The 16,117-nt window shown below is 36.4% G+C and overlaps 1 protein-coding gene across 4 annotated transcripts in view; it reads left to right on the top strand.

Moving 5' to 3' along the window:
• Positions 1–16,117, top strand: part of SLC4A4 (solute carrier family 4 member 4) — a 316,692-nt gene that overhangs the window by 133,665 nt on the left and 166,910 nt on the right. For 3 of the 4 annotated variants that reach the window (XM_036878970.2, XM_057502301.1, XM_057502300.1), the window contains exons 5-6: positions 5,966–6,126; positions 12,529–12,708. In XM_036878970.2, coding sequence (XP_036734865.1) covers positions 5,966–6,126; positions 12,529–12,708 — 341 coding nt within the window. The remainder of the gene's footprint in view (positions 1–5,965; positions 6,127–12,528; positions 12,709–16,117) is intronic. The other variant, XM_036878971.2, reaches the window with a different exon arrangement.

Raw genomic sequence — 16,117 nt, forward strand, 5'->3', positions numbered from 1 at the left:
CTGTAAGGTTCATTTCCTCACCTTCTTCAGGTCTTTATTCAAATATCACCTTCTCAGTGGCTGCTCTCTCTAAAATTGAAATCTTCCCCCCTTATGCCCTAACCCCCATGTCCTCCATTATTTTGGTCCTTAGCCCTTATCACCACTTAACATATTACATATCTTGTTACGGTCTCTTGTAAATAAAATTAAGCTCCATGAGGGCAGGAATTTTTGGTTGTTTTGCTCACCACTGTATTCCTAGTGCCAAAAACTACCTGGCTCATAGTCCACAATCACAAAATAGGTAGTAACAGAATGAATGAATAGAGAAATAGAAGCTTGATTCATAGTATACTGCTCCACCTAAATCCTAAATTGGGAGGTTTGGAAGTGATTGTACCCCCAGAAATGATTCAGATTTTCAGTAATCTTTTACTTCATACAACATACTCTTTCAGATTGTTTTTGTATTCATTTCTGACTACCATTTCTGATGTCCATTTACCAGATATGACAAGTTCTTCTTTTTTTCCATTTAAAGCTCTCCAGTCTACCAAACTAGTAAAAGTTTAGGACTTAAAAGGGATTCATATTCTATATGAAAATATGATATGAATATTTTTCTCACTAACTTATACAATTGAGAATTCTTTGCTTTACTTTGAAAACCCTAATTCATAAATTAATTTATTCCATAGAGAACTAACCCATCAGACTTCTTCAGCTTAATTTAGTTACTACTGTGAGCCCACACCTCCACGGAACACAATACTACCCTTTTAATGGTTTATACTTTTCAGTTGACTAATTATTTGATATAACCAAGAATATCCTACACTGATTCTCAGTATTACTGCAGTTCTAGTCCTACTCAGGAAATTCAGGTTTTAGCTCTTTGTCTCAAAGAATAAAATGAATGGTTTCAGTAGTAGGGAAAGTATCCCAAATTAAGACTTGGAAAGCACAGTAGTCATATAAAACTATGACTAACAGAAGTCTTAATTCATATTAAGTTCAAAGTATAACCAATGCTACTACCCTCTTTTCTTTACATCTTTCCCCTGCTCTTCCCTTTCCTAAAAGTTAAAACTTTGAATTTTCATTTGCTTTTCCACCTTAGAGCCCAAGTTGAAGACTGTACATGCAGTAGAATGATCAGACCTGGGAAATGTATGTGATCATGGAGTCAAAGACTACTTTTTTTTAAAAGGGTACTCCTGAGTCTGCAGTCATTAGAATACTGAGAATCAGGAATTTAGCAGTAATTATAATAGGATATTTAGTATTAGTGAAGAAGCCTGTGCTTCTCATTAAGAATTCTAAGTGGCTAGGCATTAGCTAATTGGTTCATGAAGCAAACTGGTAAAAGACTGTGTCATGGTCCAGCTTTGGTGCTGGCCCAAAGCCAGGAGGAAAGCCTACCATCCTCTTCCTACCCAGGCTCTTTACTTTGAATCAGTGATGTCTCTGCAAAAATAGTGACTGGCTCTCTGTTTTTCTTCAATGAATATTATGATGAACAGTATTAGAATTTACCACTGCTATAAGAACTTAAAGATCTCTCTCCCAATGTCATTCAAATTTTACTGCCAAACCTGGGTAAAAAGGAAAGCTGTCAGAAGTTTCAACAGGCCAACAAGGGAAAAGGCACCCATGTTTCACTGGTAGTGGGACAGCACAAATGAACGCCCATTTGTGTTTCTCCTCAGCAGACTCAACTGGCCTTCTTCTGGAGAACCTGATTTCAGGGCATGGCCATCAGGCACAGATACCTACACTTCCACTGCGGATTTGGAGAGAGGGTGCTGTCTTCCTAATCTATGCTGACTTTTCTATCTCTTCTCTACTGGATTACTTTGGAGCATTCCATTTCAGACCAAGTTCATATTTTCTGTAACAGAACGGCTGAAGGAAAAGGAATTTAATCATCTATATAATTATTTGTAGTTACATGCACTGTTTTGCAATAGCTTTCACAGTTGATCTAGACATTTAAGGGTTCACATTAAAAATATTTCTCTCAGATACATGCTAGTATTAGCTTCTTTTGTGTGTGAGGAGATACTTATTAGTTAGCAAGAAATTTATGATCATTTTAATAGCTTTATGTAGTTGGATTATGTTCCAGGGCAAAAGTCATGTCTGTTTTCCACTGTAAAATTTGGCTTGTGTTCAAGTTAGAGGTCTCGTCTTTTCTTAATTATAGTTAATCATCTGATTGGAAAGTTGCAAAATTAGTGATTCCCAGTGGGCCTCGTTTCTTCAACAAAACGAGTGAAGTTCTGTTTGGCTGGCAGTCCCTCAGAGTGTGTTAAACTACAGTGTACTCTATCGTTGTTCTTCTAAGACCTTGGAATAAATAAACTTAGCCTGATAAACTCTTCCTCCAAGGTTACAACAGTTTAGTAATTGCAGGCTTTTGAAAAGCTAACTTCTGAAGTTAATTTTCTCATACATGTCAAGTACCAGGACAAAAGGAAAAGTAGGAAACTTTCTGTAAATATATTGTTTTTCATTATTGTTAAGGAGGGTAGATAGTGGCTTTTAGTATACTTTGCAATAAAAATATCTGTTTTTTAATGTAATTACATGGTTCTAAAGCACCTCTACAAATTCACAGGCGCTTGGATAGGCTGAACCTTGGTACCTTTGCCTTAGCCTTTTCTTTAATGGGTTCTGAGTTGAACTGAGTAGTTTTTAGTTTTGTTTTTCAAATTTGTCCTTGATATGTGAAGAAGATAGACAGAATATGTGTAGTTTCTGGAATGAAACTACTGGCAAGCAATCTGTTTAAATGGTCAAACTATTACTTTATGCCTGGAAGCATGTGTTGGAAGTATAATTAGCTTCTTAAACAATCAGAACAATACACTTTAAAAGAATTTAATAGTCATTATCCCAGAGTTCCTCATATGCTGTCAGCTATACTATGACTTCATCACAACATTCAGTGTGTACTGAACTCAGAACGAAATAGATGCTAAACTGAACTGTGAGATAATATTTGTACCTTAAGAATGTAGATTCTAAGGAGCTGGCTAATTTTGAGACTTTACATTGCCATTCCTTTATGGTTAAATCTTTTATTTTATTTTTTGAAGAGCTAACTTCTGAAGTTAATTTTCTCATACATGTCAAGTACCAGGACAAAAGGAAAAGTAGGAAACTTATTGTAAATATATTGTTTTTCATTATTGTTAGGGAGGGTAGATAGTGGCTTTTAGTACACTTCACAATAAAAATATCTGTTTTTTAATGTAATTAAATGGTTCTAAAGCACCTCTACAAATTCACGGGTGCTTGGATAGGCTGAACCTTGGTACCTTTGCCTTAGCCATATACTTTAATGGGTATATCCTAGAAATATTTATTAAACACTTACTACCATATTCTAAGGGATGAGGTTTCAGGAATTAAGACTATGGTTAAATCTTGACCTAAAGGGCTGCATGTTCCAGGAGAGTGAGTAATGCTATTCCATAAATCCAAGATAGTTGGGGTTTATGATTTCTAAATATTTTTTTGAGTGTACTGGTTCAAAGTCATATTTAAGTCCAGTGAGGTTACCTACAATTTAAACAGGGGGTCGGGATTACAGAAATAAAAGAACAGTCACAAAGAATGCAGTGGTTTTGTTCCTTTTTTTTTTTAGAGAAAATTTTATTGAACTTACATACTTCGGACAGTTGAGGATGATTGATGGCAGAAAGAGCCACTGTCATATACTGTATGTAAATGAGAAGTAATTTTCTTCCAAGAGATGGTTTTGGCAATACAGATTTGTGGCAACTGATAGACAGGGGACTCATGTAGGCTGTATGAAATACTGAATTTCTGGCTGGCCCTTGTTATTCATTTTGTGCTTCTATTCTATGACCAAATATTCTGTCCTTCAGCTAATACGAATTCTCAGGAATAAAAACAAGGAGTAAATAAAATTGTTTTTGATGATTAAAAAAATACACCAGACATTATGATTTCACCATCAAAGACAATTTTATTAACCTTGTAATTAGATAATATGATTGTATGTAACCTTGAATTGGTTTCATATATTATGGAATCATCTATCTTCCTGAATCTTATCTTGAGCAATAAATTATAATATCAGTATTGTATCAGATCAATATCAGATATAAATATGACTCATATGCCAGTTACCAACAAACATGGTTAGAGAGTGTGTGAACAAGCTTGAAAAGGTAATACACCTAAAGTTAACCAATGTAATAAACTCTGTAAAATGATTACTCTCGAAATAACCCCTATTGCCTCTTACCGTTTTGGCAAATTCATGCAATTCTATAAGAGTTTGATGTAAAATTGTCATTTTTCTCCCACTTCCTTTGATTTCTGTGGTGTTAATAGCAACCAAAGTGAAAAATTGCTAATTGAATTACACACACACACACACACACACACACACACACTCTCATAAGAATATTAAAGGTCTCTCACTCTCTTTTGGAGTGTTTTGCAACCATTTTTGTAGAACAAAATCAAGTCTGAAGTTTTTGAACTTGGGTGATGATGTTGGTGTTTTAACTTGTGAGGAAAATGTAAAAATCTCCACTGTTTATGTTGTTTGGGATAGAGGGGGCATAGATTTGAGGATGTGATTGAGGTAAGGTTACCATTGACCTGTGGGAGTTTCCTGGATGGGAAAGGCTTCCTGACAGGAGAATGGAGGGCTTCTGGATATGACTAAAGTACTCATGAATCACATGAGTGCTGGGCTTGATTAAAATTCTAAGTTTTCTTTGACATTGTGACTGATCTCTTGATCTACTTTCACTCCTGGTTCTACTAATGTATTTTTTTTTCCTCTTCTGAGGGCGGAGAGCAATCTATAAATAATACCTTATGTAGAGCTTCTTCTGATTTCTGCCCTTTGTTCTCATCTTCAGTGAGTTAGGTGAGAGTTTAGCTTTTCTAGGAAAACATTTTTCAATCATTAAACCTTTGGGTGAAGAATGTAGAAAAACAACTTTTAACCCCTTCTTCATCTTTTTTCAATATCTTTCAGAAGGGTTGAAGTGAGAGAAAGAAGCGCTGGGTCATAATGAATAGTAAAATGATGACGCTTTCCTGTTTTCCTTGACCAGTGCAGTTAGAGTTCTATATGTGTAATATGTGGGATATAAAGACTGTCAAATGTATTTTCTTTCATTTTCGTTAAACGTTTTTTATTGCTATATTGCTAAGTTATCAAAATGTTTAGGAGTATTGAAAGAAGCAGCTGTGAAAGTGTGTTTGTTCCATTGAGAAGGTTGATAGATCTCATTATCAAAGTAACTGTGTTTCATGAGCTTGTGCATTTGTAAACACATGTGGAGCCAGACTCGAAAGGTGAAGCTTCTATTGGAAACTTAATGAGAGGGGAACATGTGTCAACTGAGAAATATATATACTAAAGTAAGACATATATTTAACATATATATGCAAATATATATATATTAAAGACCTGGCCCTCTTTAAGCATTAAAAGGGAATTTTATATTCATTTGACCACATACTGTATTTTTCAAATTTCAAGATAATTATTGGGTCATAGCTGATATTTCACCTTGTATAAACTTGCTTCATGAAGTCACAACATAATTCTCACAGTGTTGGTTATTTTTATACACCATAGGTTCTACCCACATGGAGAATTTTGAAATGTGCATTTTTTCAATTTTTGAAAGATTTAGTTAAATAATCATTCTTAAGGATTTCAGGGTTACATGCAAACAGATATAACACCAAAGATGCTTTGGCTCCTTTTGGTTTATTTTCTTTCTTTCTAACATTAGCGGAAGGAGTGGTGTAGTGACTTTGGTGTATTTATAAAGGTAATGCAATTAATGATATAATAAGTTTTTAAGACTTCACGAGAGGAGCCATTGGAAGCATTGGTGGGAGTGGAGATGGAGGGGTTGATGTTGCTATTTCCAGAGGAAGTTAGAACAGTTTTAATTGCTATTCATTAATATGTTCCTAGGTGGATTAAGTTTGAAGAAAAAGTGGAACAGGGTGGGGAGAGATGGAGCAAGCCCCATGTGGCCACATTATCCCTTCACAGCTTATTTGAACTGAGGACATGTATGGAGAAGGGATCCATCATGCTTGACAGGGAGGCCTCTTCCCTCCCACAGTTGGTGGGTAAGTATGTTGTTTTAAGTTCTCGTCATTTTTTCAGCCTTACCTGCCTATCCATGAGTCTCCGTGAATACAAATGACTTCTAGTGTAAGCAGAGTTGAATATTCTATAACATTTATTCTCTTTTTTATATTATAAATTAGTATGGCTTTTACAGAAATTTGGAAAATGTTAAAGAAAATAAAAAAGTATCCATCATACCACTATTGGTCATAGGTATTGTTAACATTTTGGCACATTTTCTTCTAGGTTTTTTCCCAATCTTCTCTCTTATGCTTTAATTTTTTGTTATTTTTTATTACAATTGGGATCATGTTGATCATATTGTATACATAAAGATTTGCATTTACTTCCTTTGCATATTATAATGAGATCAGTGTTTGAATAACTCCCCCACCCATCCCCATCCTTGGTTACATTGGACTAGAAGTCTGGACACCAGATTTCTAGAACTCTTGAACTTAGATATTGCACTGAGCTTCTCTGGGCCTCAGTTTCATCATCTGTAAAATAGGATTTAAATCCTCTGTAAGAAGGAAAATAGTCTAGTTCCAGATTTGGGGCTAATGTTGTAGGTAGAAGTCAAGCTCATTTAACTATAGTTAGAGAAAGGTGGTATGGGGCCAGGAGCCAACAGAACCTTATAGGTTAGTGACTGAGTTGGGTCACATTGATGCCAAGGATCATTTTTACAACCATGGGCAAGTCACTGAACCTCATGGTGTAGGGCAGCTTTGACATATTTGGCAATTAGTGTTGTGTAATGGATAACTCATCATGTTGAACTCCTTGGGCACACATTGCTGCTTTCCAAACAGTAGTAATTGTTTCCTTTTCTAGCCTGAGGCTGGTGTAAGCTGCCTTACTATCTTTCAGATCCAGGTTTGCTAAAGATCATGTTTCCTTCAAAAAGAGGGGCAGGGGATGTGCTTGGTATTCCTAGAAAAATTCTACACCCAAGGTGACTACTGGACCTGTTTGGATGACTGTGCTTTCCCACTCTAGGGTGCCTGCTTTGGGATTGTTGGGAAGAGGATGTGGCTCATGGCCCTATGGGAAGTGACCAGGGTTAAATTTGTGTGCAATTTCAGACTTACTAAAAAATTTCTCTGACTGTCACAGAAGGCTTTTCTATGGCATCTGTGTCTTTACAGACAATGGGAAGGTTATAGTATTTGTACTGGAAGAAAAGATGAATTATCAAATGTGACATATGACTGCTGATGTGTATGTATCTGATTCTTCTTCAGAGAGCTTGTTAGTTTGATTTGCAGTTAAGTCCTACACTTTTTCATGTATCTGAGGTGTTTAAGGTGCTAGTGGAGAAGGGAGGAGGGCTAACGAAGATGCTGGGTGGACAGAATTAATTAGCACGTGCATTTATTCAGCATTGTATACAAGCTTCTACAATGTGCCAGACATTGTTCAAGGCTCTGGAATTAGGTTTGCAAATCTACTACTTTGTAAATGGGGTCGGTTATAACTCCACATCCACATAGGTAGTTAGAAGATAATGTAGGAAATATTGCTCTGTGTAGAATTTTTCATATATGACAAGGCAAGTCAGGCTATGGGCTCCATCTTCCCTGGGTATGATAATCTAATGGGTATTTGATATGTGACATGTGAGAGATCTTGGATTATTGCACCCAGGGAAGATGGAGCTAGCCTGTCTGCAAAGGCAGAGAGAAGTGAACAAGGAATGGTTTTCCAGGTGATTTGTTTCACTGGCTTTTCTTCATTTATTAAAAGCTGCAAGAGGGATTGTTGTCCAAAAAAGTATTATGGTTAGCAGAAATCAGTAAAGTTTTTGATAATTGCAATTTCTGTATTTTCAGACTATAAGAACTAATCTGGAGCAAAGATGTCTGAAATTAGACAGGTTGAAAAATGAGTTAGAAGTGCATTAATGCAGAGCAAAATGGAAGTTAAAACGACTGAACAGTGTATAGGCAGTTTAGGGGGAGGCTGTATATTTTGGTTTAAGGATCACCAGAAAGGTTCCTATATTTAAAAAAAAAAATCCTCCTCTAGGCCCATGTTACTTCCTGAAACTCCACTATTTGGAATTTCATTTCTCTGAGCCCAAGGTTTGCCTTCTATTAAAATGTACGTATTCTGTGTATCTCTGATACCATGAGATGTAGATTGGTGTTGTAGAAAGAATAATGGGTTTAAAATTGGGGGAGTTTAATTAATATCTACCCCTACTAGCATGTATGACCATGGGCAAAGCAAGTTTGAAAGTTTGGAAGAATGTAATTGACTGAAAAGAAATACTTAAAAATCATCTGAAAGAATCAAAATCTTAAAGAGTTAAAAAACATGAAGTAAAAAGACCTTATTTCATTTTAAATGACAGAAGGTGGCACAGTAGCTAGAAGAGTTATTGTCATTATTTGGTTATTAAAAAATCCTTTTCTAGCAGAAGATGGAGTGGAGTTGTTTGGTCCTGAATCACGCTGTAATTCGGCCACGTGAGGGCCAGGAACAGTGAGCAACTGTGAAAGCAGGTGTTAACGTAAAAATTTCAGCCTAATTCTGATTCTCCTTAGGACCTCTCCTTGTTTTTTCTGTGAAGAACCCCTCTGAATGCTAATAGAATGATTTGTTTTTAAAGTATTTAAAGGATAAACCAACATTCTCATGGATTATTTTAATAGCATTATTATTACTGTCATCATTGTAATTCTACATTTAAAGAGTGTCATTCACATAGGAAGCCAAGTACATGGGAATTTTCCATCCCTGCTAGCTAAAAAAATTATAAGCCATTTCAGGTATTTTATTATGATGGGAAATGGATTAGGAAAATGTAGTTCTATTTCTGGAGTTCTCATTTTTATATTTAAAGACATTCCTGAGCTGTGCATGTTGGCAGATGTGTTAGTCATGTTACTTCTTGCTTTCTACACCTTTTTATGTTTTCAGAACAGTAATATACTTATTTTTTTTAATCACAAAGCTAATGTATGCTCATTTTTAAATAATGCAGAATGACATAACACACAAAAATCAGAATAAGCTTTATCCTTCAGAGCCATCTTCCTAGCATTTCTTCCATATATCTCTCTTTACACACATGAAACTTATTTTTCAAAATGGGATCGTACTAGAACACTTTAATCTGCCCCTTTAACTTAAAAACATAATATGAAGTTCTTTCCATGACATTAAACATAAATGCAAAATCATTTTTTATGGCTATTATTGGGTATTTGAGTTGCCTTTGAGTTTTTATTGTAAGGAAAAGAAGTGAACACTTCTGTTATACTTTTGTGAAGTTGCTTATTTCCTGACTATAGATTTCTAATGGTGTACTAGAGTTTGAACATATCAAAGGTTTTGTTCCATACTTGCCAAGTGGCCTTCAGGAAAGCTTATCCCAGTCATCCGTTTCATCATCAATAGCTGGAATCCCTATTGCACACTTCCTTCACATCACTGGGGACAAGTCTTTTATATTTTGATACTTTAAAGATTAAAAAATATCTTATAATTGGTTATATTTGTTATCTTACCAATAGGTTTCAGCCCCAGGCAAGTTCACTATGGATTCAATGTGACCAAAGAAATGACAGTAGAATGTTCTTGGGATGAAAGGGTTATACCCAACTTTATTTCCACCATGGCAGGTCAATCACTAGAATCCTGTCTACTCAGAGCTAGTCTGCATGCAGCAATCCAGTCTCTGCCTCTGGGCCTCTCTGTCCCTGCAGCCATCTCAGTCTCTGTCCTCGGCACTGCCCCACTCCAGCCTCTGCTCTGCTCTCCTATAGCCTTGCAGCCGTGCCACTGTTTCACTCAGAGCCCTGGGCAGAGCAATTTATATAGAGTAAATAATCATGTATTGCCCACACATGTGTAGCGAGTGAGCCAACCAGGGCCAGGTGAGAATCCTGCCCTCAGGAACCTTCACTTCATCCACATTTGTGTAAGTTTGTTTAAATTGTCTTCGTCTTGAAGTTTACTATTTCTTGGGTCTTTATGTTTCTTTTAAAAATTTTGGTCACTGCTAGCCACTTTTCTGTTGCAGAAACATATTCTCTTGGTTTGTAGAAGTTCTGTATATATATATAAAAAAACTTCCTTAATACAGAGCTTACTTTTTAAATAGAGAAAAGTATTGTGTGATATGGAAAAATATCTAACCTGTGAGTCAGAAGGTCTGGTTTCCTTCGGGGTTTTTTTTCTCTGAGTAGGCTGTGTCTGTCAGCAAGTCACCTCTCTTGTCCTCTTTCTTAACTGTGTAACAAGTTGAACCAGGTGTTTCCTGAGGTTCCTTTCAGCTCTGCTCTCATCTGCACTTGGCATATTGTCTCCCAACTGGTAGCATCTGTGGGATTTTGAACACTGAAGGCTTAATTTCAGTGTAACTGAAATGTTACTGCCCCCACTTTTCTTGAAAGGTCTTGTAGTTTTTGCTATAAAAGATCCCTGTAATGTGGGCCATTTTTAGGGAAACTTAACGAAGGGCATAAGCCACACAGATGTTTTAACCTGTTCTAACTGGTGATTTCCAGGCATTAGTAACAGAAGGCCAGCTGTGCATATATATGGATTGGTTTGTGTTACAAGCAAGAATAGAGGGAGGCCGTGCCAGGAAGGGTAGATAAGAAACACTTTAATCCATAACCTGGAATTAGAGTAGGAGTTTGATAATACTTGGAGCAGATATGCTGGGGCTGTTTGTTTTCTTTATGGATGTTCTGTGAAATGGACCTTCCACGTTGCACAAGACTTACAGGGAAAGTAGAGGGGTTGTGTTTGGTAGCACCTAATAATTATGCTGTGTAACAGAGGGGTTAATTGTAATTACAGGATCAGTTCTGAGAGTTATATTGAGAAAGGTTTGTGTAGTTAAAAATTCTCAGAGCTAAAGATTACTCTCAAACCAAAATATTCCTATGGGACCCGCTCCTCCTGCCTTGACCAGGCTCCCTACCAAGTGGTCCAGTGTTTTCTGACATTTATGGCATCTGTGTAGGACATACAATGGAAAATCCTGGGTTCAACCTTCACATGGCTTCTGAGTAGATGATTATACACTGTGTTATAAATTGTCAGTTTCTAAACTTGATCTTCTGTGAGGCACAGTCATGCCCAAGCAAAGCCCCCCAAACACCTTTTTTACAAAGGTGAGAATGCTTGAGAGATGTTGTTTCTCCACCAGTTCCCATCAGTTTTCTTGTTAGGGTTTTGGAAGAGAAGGGCTTTTGTTCTCTTTTCCACTTTTGTATATGAGAAGTTTGCCTGAGAGGGAAATACTGACCTGTGGGAGATGCACTCATACACCTAAAGGCGGGTCCAGGAGCCGCTGTGGCCCTAACGCAGGGGACAGCAGCTCTGCCTGCATTCGGTGGGTTGCAGGCTGCCACTGTGCATCTCTCCCAGATTCTGTGATGTTTTGTCCTGAGCCCTATTCCAGACTGAGGAAATGTGTACCTGTGATGTGACATTAAAGTAGGAAGCACCAGGTTATGTTTATACCATTATACCACTGCTGACGTGCTGACCTGTATGAAAGAGGATTTCTTCTTTTCTATTAGAGTAAAATGTCCTCCAGCAGAGCTATGCATGGGGCAGTTTCTGTGAAACACAGCCATCTTTTCTAGTAAAAACATTCTTAAAAAAAAGAGCTAATAGAAATTTTAATTTTTTTTACAGTCAGACTAAGATATTAAAACTTCCTAGAGAATTCTGGTCAGGTAATGCTTTAAAAGGACTAATGGAATATACTGGAAAGGCTTTAGTTGGATCTAAATAAGAATAAGCCTCCCTTCTTAGAAAAGACTAAGTCATAATTTTGTAGTTTAATATTTTTTTATTGGATCAACTGGTGTTCAAATAACCTGATATGAGGAAGGTATTGTTTTCCTTTACTTTGTGCTATTATAAAAAAAATGTAACATTACAGAAGAATTCGGGAAAATACATTTAAAAATCAGTAATGTGATTATGTTGAATTTTGCATATTCTCTTTAGGTTTTCCTCATGTCATATATATTTCTGGCACACTTGCTATGATAAGAGTACATGAAATTTTCTAATCTTGCTCATTTTTAATTGAAAAAATGTAAATTACTAATTTATTGTGTTACTTCTAGAAAACTGAGATTAATGTGAAAGCACTATTAACTAGGATCGAAAAAGGTGAACAAGACAATTCTTCCTTTCCAAACATATAATTAATACTGGAGTATTTATAACTCTCTTAATAATGCCATTTTCATATTTCTGTGCCCTTCATCTTTACCCTTCACATACTGTGGGAAGTTGGAAATCTGGAAAGTGGTATATTGATATCAAATTTGAGGGTATCCATAAAGTTAGAGTAAAAATTAACTTCATGGTCTTGTGACTGAGTTTTGTTTTTGTTGTTCTCTGCCTTGTTTTTGTATCAGAGATGATCGTTGACCATCAGATTGAGACAGGCCTATTGAAACCTGACCTTAAGGACAAAGTGACCTATACTTTACTCCGGAGGCACCGGCATCAAACCAAGAAATCCAACCTTCGATCCCTAGCTGACATTGGGAAGACAGTCTCCAGTGCAAGTAGGATGTTTACCAACCCTGATAATGGTAATGCAGGGGCCAACTGGCTGCTGCTCTATCAGTCTCACTCACCTTTCCTCCATCTTTTGTCATCTTCTTCGTTTTCTTAAGCTCCTCTCCATATTTCTTCTTTGTTCAAGTTTCAATGCCATAGCTGTTCCAGAATGACACTTCCTATCCAATTGGGCAGGTTTGCGGTCCCGTTGAAAACATGTCAGTGGTTATTGTAGGCTGCAAACACAGCGATGCCTCGCTTGCTCCATATACATCTATTCTGACTGAAATGTTTTGGTAATAACGCTCTGATGGAACACCTGATCCTTTCAGATGAGTCGGTGACCTTGCAGATTACTGAGTGCATCAGGAAGTATGTTTTTGACATAGTGGTTTGCCAGAATTCAGAGGATAGACTACCTTATAGTAAAGGGTCAGAAATCTAGAATCCTGAAGTGCTTGCTTGGTATGTGAGATGGTGTCCAGCCTATAAATGATCAAAGTAAGGCTCAATGTTATTTTTACTAGTAAAAAACCAATCTACTCTTTTTTGCTATATGATAATGATGGTTTGATATGAGGATAATCAATCAGGGTGGGATATGAACCCCATTATATAGCAAGAGAAAAGGCACTGTGTCTTATTTATACACTGTTGCATTTACCAGAGTCTCCTGTAAAGTGTTTATCTTCTGTATCATTGTCTTTATTTCAAATAAATTTCCTGTTGGGTTCAGTCTGAGAAGAGAGCAGTTAATTGCCATGAGGTACAGAAGACAAAGGCATGTTAGAAAATGTTGCTAATCATTGGGCTGGTGGCAGTAGGTCTTTCCCGTCCCTCACTGTCTTTGTCACTCCCAAGAGAAGTGAGTAGCTAAGGGAGCTTCTCATTCACTGCCCTGGTGTGTGCTTTCAGAATAACAGAAAACATACTGATAAAAAAGGTCACCCAAGTGAATTGTATAAACTGAATCAGGCACTCAATTTCTGGAAATTGGCATTTTCTGACTTAATATTAAACCTAATAGTTGGCTGGAAGAGAGCTTACTACTAGCAAACTTTCTCTGGTATATTTTTGAACAGTTCTAATATTGTAGTTTCTAAACGTGTGGTTTAGTCATTAAGTAAAACCAAATTAAAAGTTCAGTGTTATTGAGCAACTTTTATATTGACTTCACTGCTGCCATAAATTCTTTTTTAAAGCAAAACTGGTTATAAATAAATAATTAAAATAAACATACTCTTTAAAAAAAAACTTTCATAAAGGGACGAATCTAATTAGAACATTTTTGTTACAATTTGATGGCCCCATGATTTCCTAGAATATTGCTGCTGACTGGAAATGTTTTGTTTTTTGTCTTTCTCTGTTTTTTTTTTTATTGTATTTTTGAAGAGTTTAGTAGTTGGACAAGTTATGCAATGAACAGTTTGTTATATGGGTAGTACAAATATTTTATTTTAGAAACAACCCATGCTTTAAAAATCATGGCACCTAAAGTAAAAGTCTATCTTTTATTTATTATCCTCTTTCTTACATAAAATGAAATTCCATGATTTGGAGATTTTTTTAAATCATCAAATTGGTGGTGCTTATAAAGGAGCAAGAAAGTGCTTTGTTTTAAAATATTGCTGTATTTGCAAAAAGAAGAGGAAAGAATATAGTACAATGAGGGTGGTTTCTACCAGTATGGTGTGACCTTCGCTTTCATGGAAGTGCAGGTGGAGTAGAAATTAGGAACAGATGGGTCTCCAAAGCCCATATTTTGTGCTTTAGAACTCTTTGCATGTAGAATACAATTGAGTTGATACATCCCCATTTTTCAATCTTTTATCCTGTCAGTGATCTTCATACTTCAGAGGAAAGTTGAAATTGCCTTTGTCATTCACCTTTTCACTTGGGAAATGTTATGTATGCTGGGCAGAAAGCAAGTAGGGAGGATAGCTGATCAGCTTACACCCTGAAGCATGGACTATGATTAGGCCCTTTAAACATGTTATTATTGGCCTTTGCATTACCTAACTCCTTTTAAATATCCAAAGGCAAGGTTTGGCTTTGAGAGATTCTGTAGTAATGAATTTTATGTGCCTTCAAGGTACATTATTATAAATTATCAGATGGTAAATTTTTGGTTTTCTAGAGGCACTTATTCTTAAGGCACTTCCAAGTTTATATAGTTACTTTTATATGTTAGGGTTTGATTGTTTAGTATCTTTAACAACTATGAAATGTTATTAGAATAAATTTCTAAAATAATTATAGAACCATTGCTATTATTTTAATAAATCAGAATCTTGTATCTATTGTTGGAGCTAGATTCTGCTACTGTATCCCCCCATGTAAAATCCAGAGAAACGCACATCACCTTAGTGTTCTGTCATAAGCTAGAAAGTAGACGTGGTGACATTGCCAGCTCTAGTTATGATGGCAACCCTGCAATTAATAGATGATATTTATGGAGATACTTCAGAATTGGAATTATTTTCATTGTCACATGGTGTGCTGGAGCCATCTCTCATCTACTCACAGGAGCCAGTTGTTATCAGGAATTTTGTAAGCTGGTTGTTAAACACAGCCACTATAAAAATTAAATTATGTAAACACACAAATAATCATATTCAAAACAAGGCCAATAAACACTCAAAATTCATCACTTCCTACTTATTTTGTTGCATTTTGCTGCACTCTTCAGGTTATTTACATCTGTCGTGTATATATGGTGGAAACACTATAAAATGGTGTGCTAGTCACCTCTCCCCAGCTCTGCATTCAGTGACTTAATATTGGTAGCTTAAAATCAGCCGTGATTGTGGTATTGACATTATAGAAATCAGCAAATGCTGCAAATCAGGGCTTAATTTATTGTTTTGTCAGTTGTCTCTAGATTTTAGAAAGTGATGGAGATAATGCTAATAATGCAGATTAAACCTCAAAGTGTATAGTGTCTATAGTCATTGTCTTAGTAAATTTGGGATTCGATGACAAATTACCATAGACTGGATGGCTTAAACAGCAAGCATCTATTTCTCACACTTCTGCAGACTGGGGAGTTTAAGCTCAAGGTGTGCATATTTGCTTTTTGGTGAGGGCTCTCTCCTTGGCTGGTAGATGCTTTCCTTCCTATTTCCTTTCCACGGCGGAGAGATGGATCACCTTCCTGCTTCTTCCCAGAAGAGTGCTAATGCCATTCATGAAGGCTCTGTCCTCATGACCTGATTTCCTCCCAAAGGCCCCACCTCCTAAAACTATCACATTGGGTGGGAGGTTAGAATTTCACATACGAATTTTGAGAGGATACAAACGTTCGATTCAAAACAGCTGTTAAAATGAGAAAGCACAAAGAATTGAGGAAATATTCTGTTAATTAAGAAACTATTACCCAGCTTAGCAAAGGAGTTACATCATTCATGAGTGAGTGTGATCTGACATATGTCTTCATTGTTT

This window comes from Manis pentadactyla, chromosome 5, assembly GCF_030020395.1.
Source record: "Manis pentadactyla isolate mManPen7 chromosome 5, mManPen7.hap1, whole genome shotgun sequence".
Lineage (NCBI taxonomy): Eukaryota > Metazoa > Chordata > Mammalia > Pholidota > Manidae > Manis > Manis pentadactyla.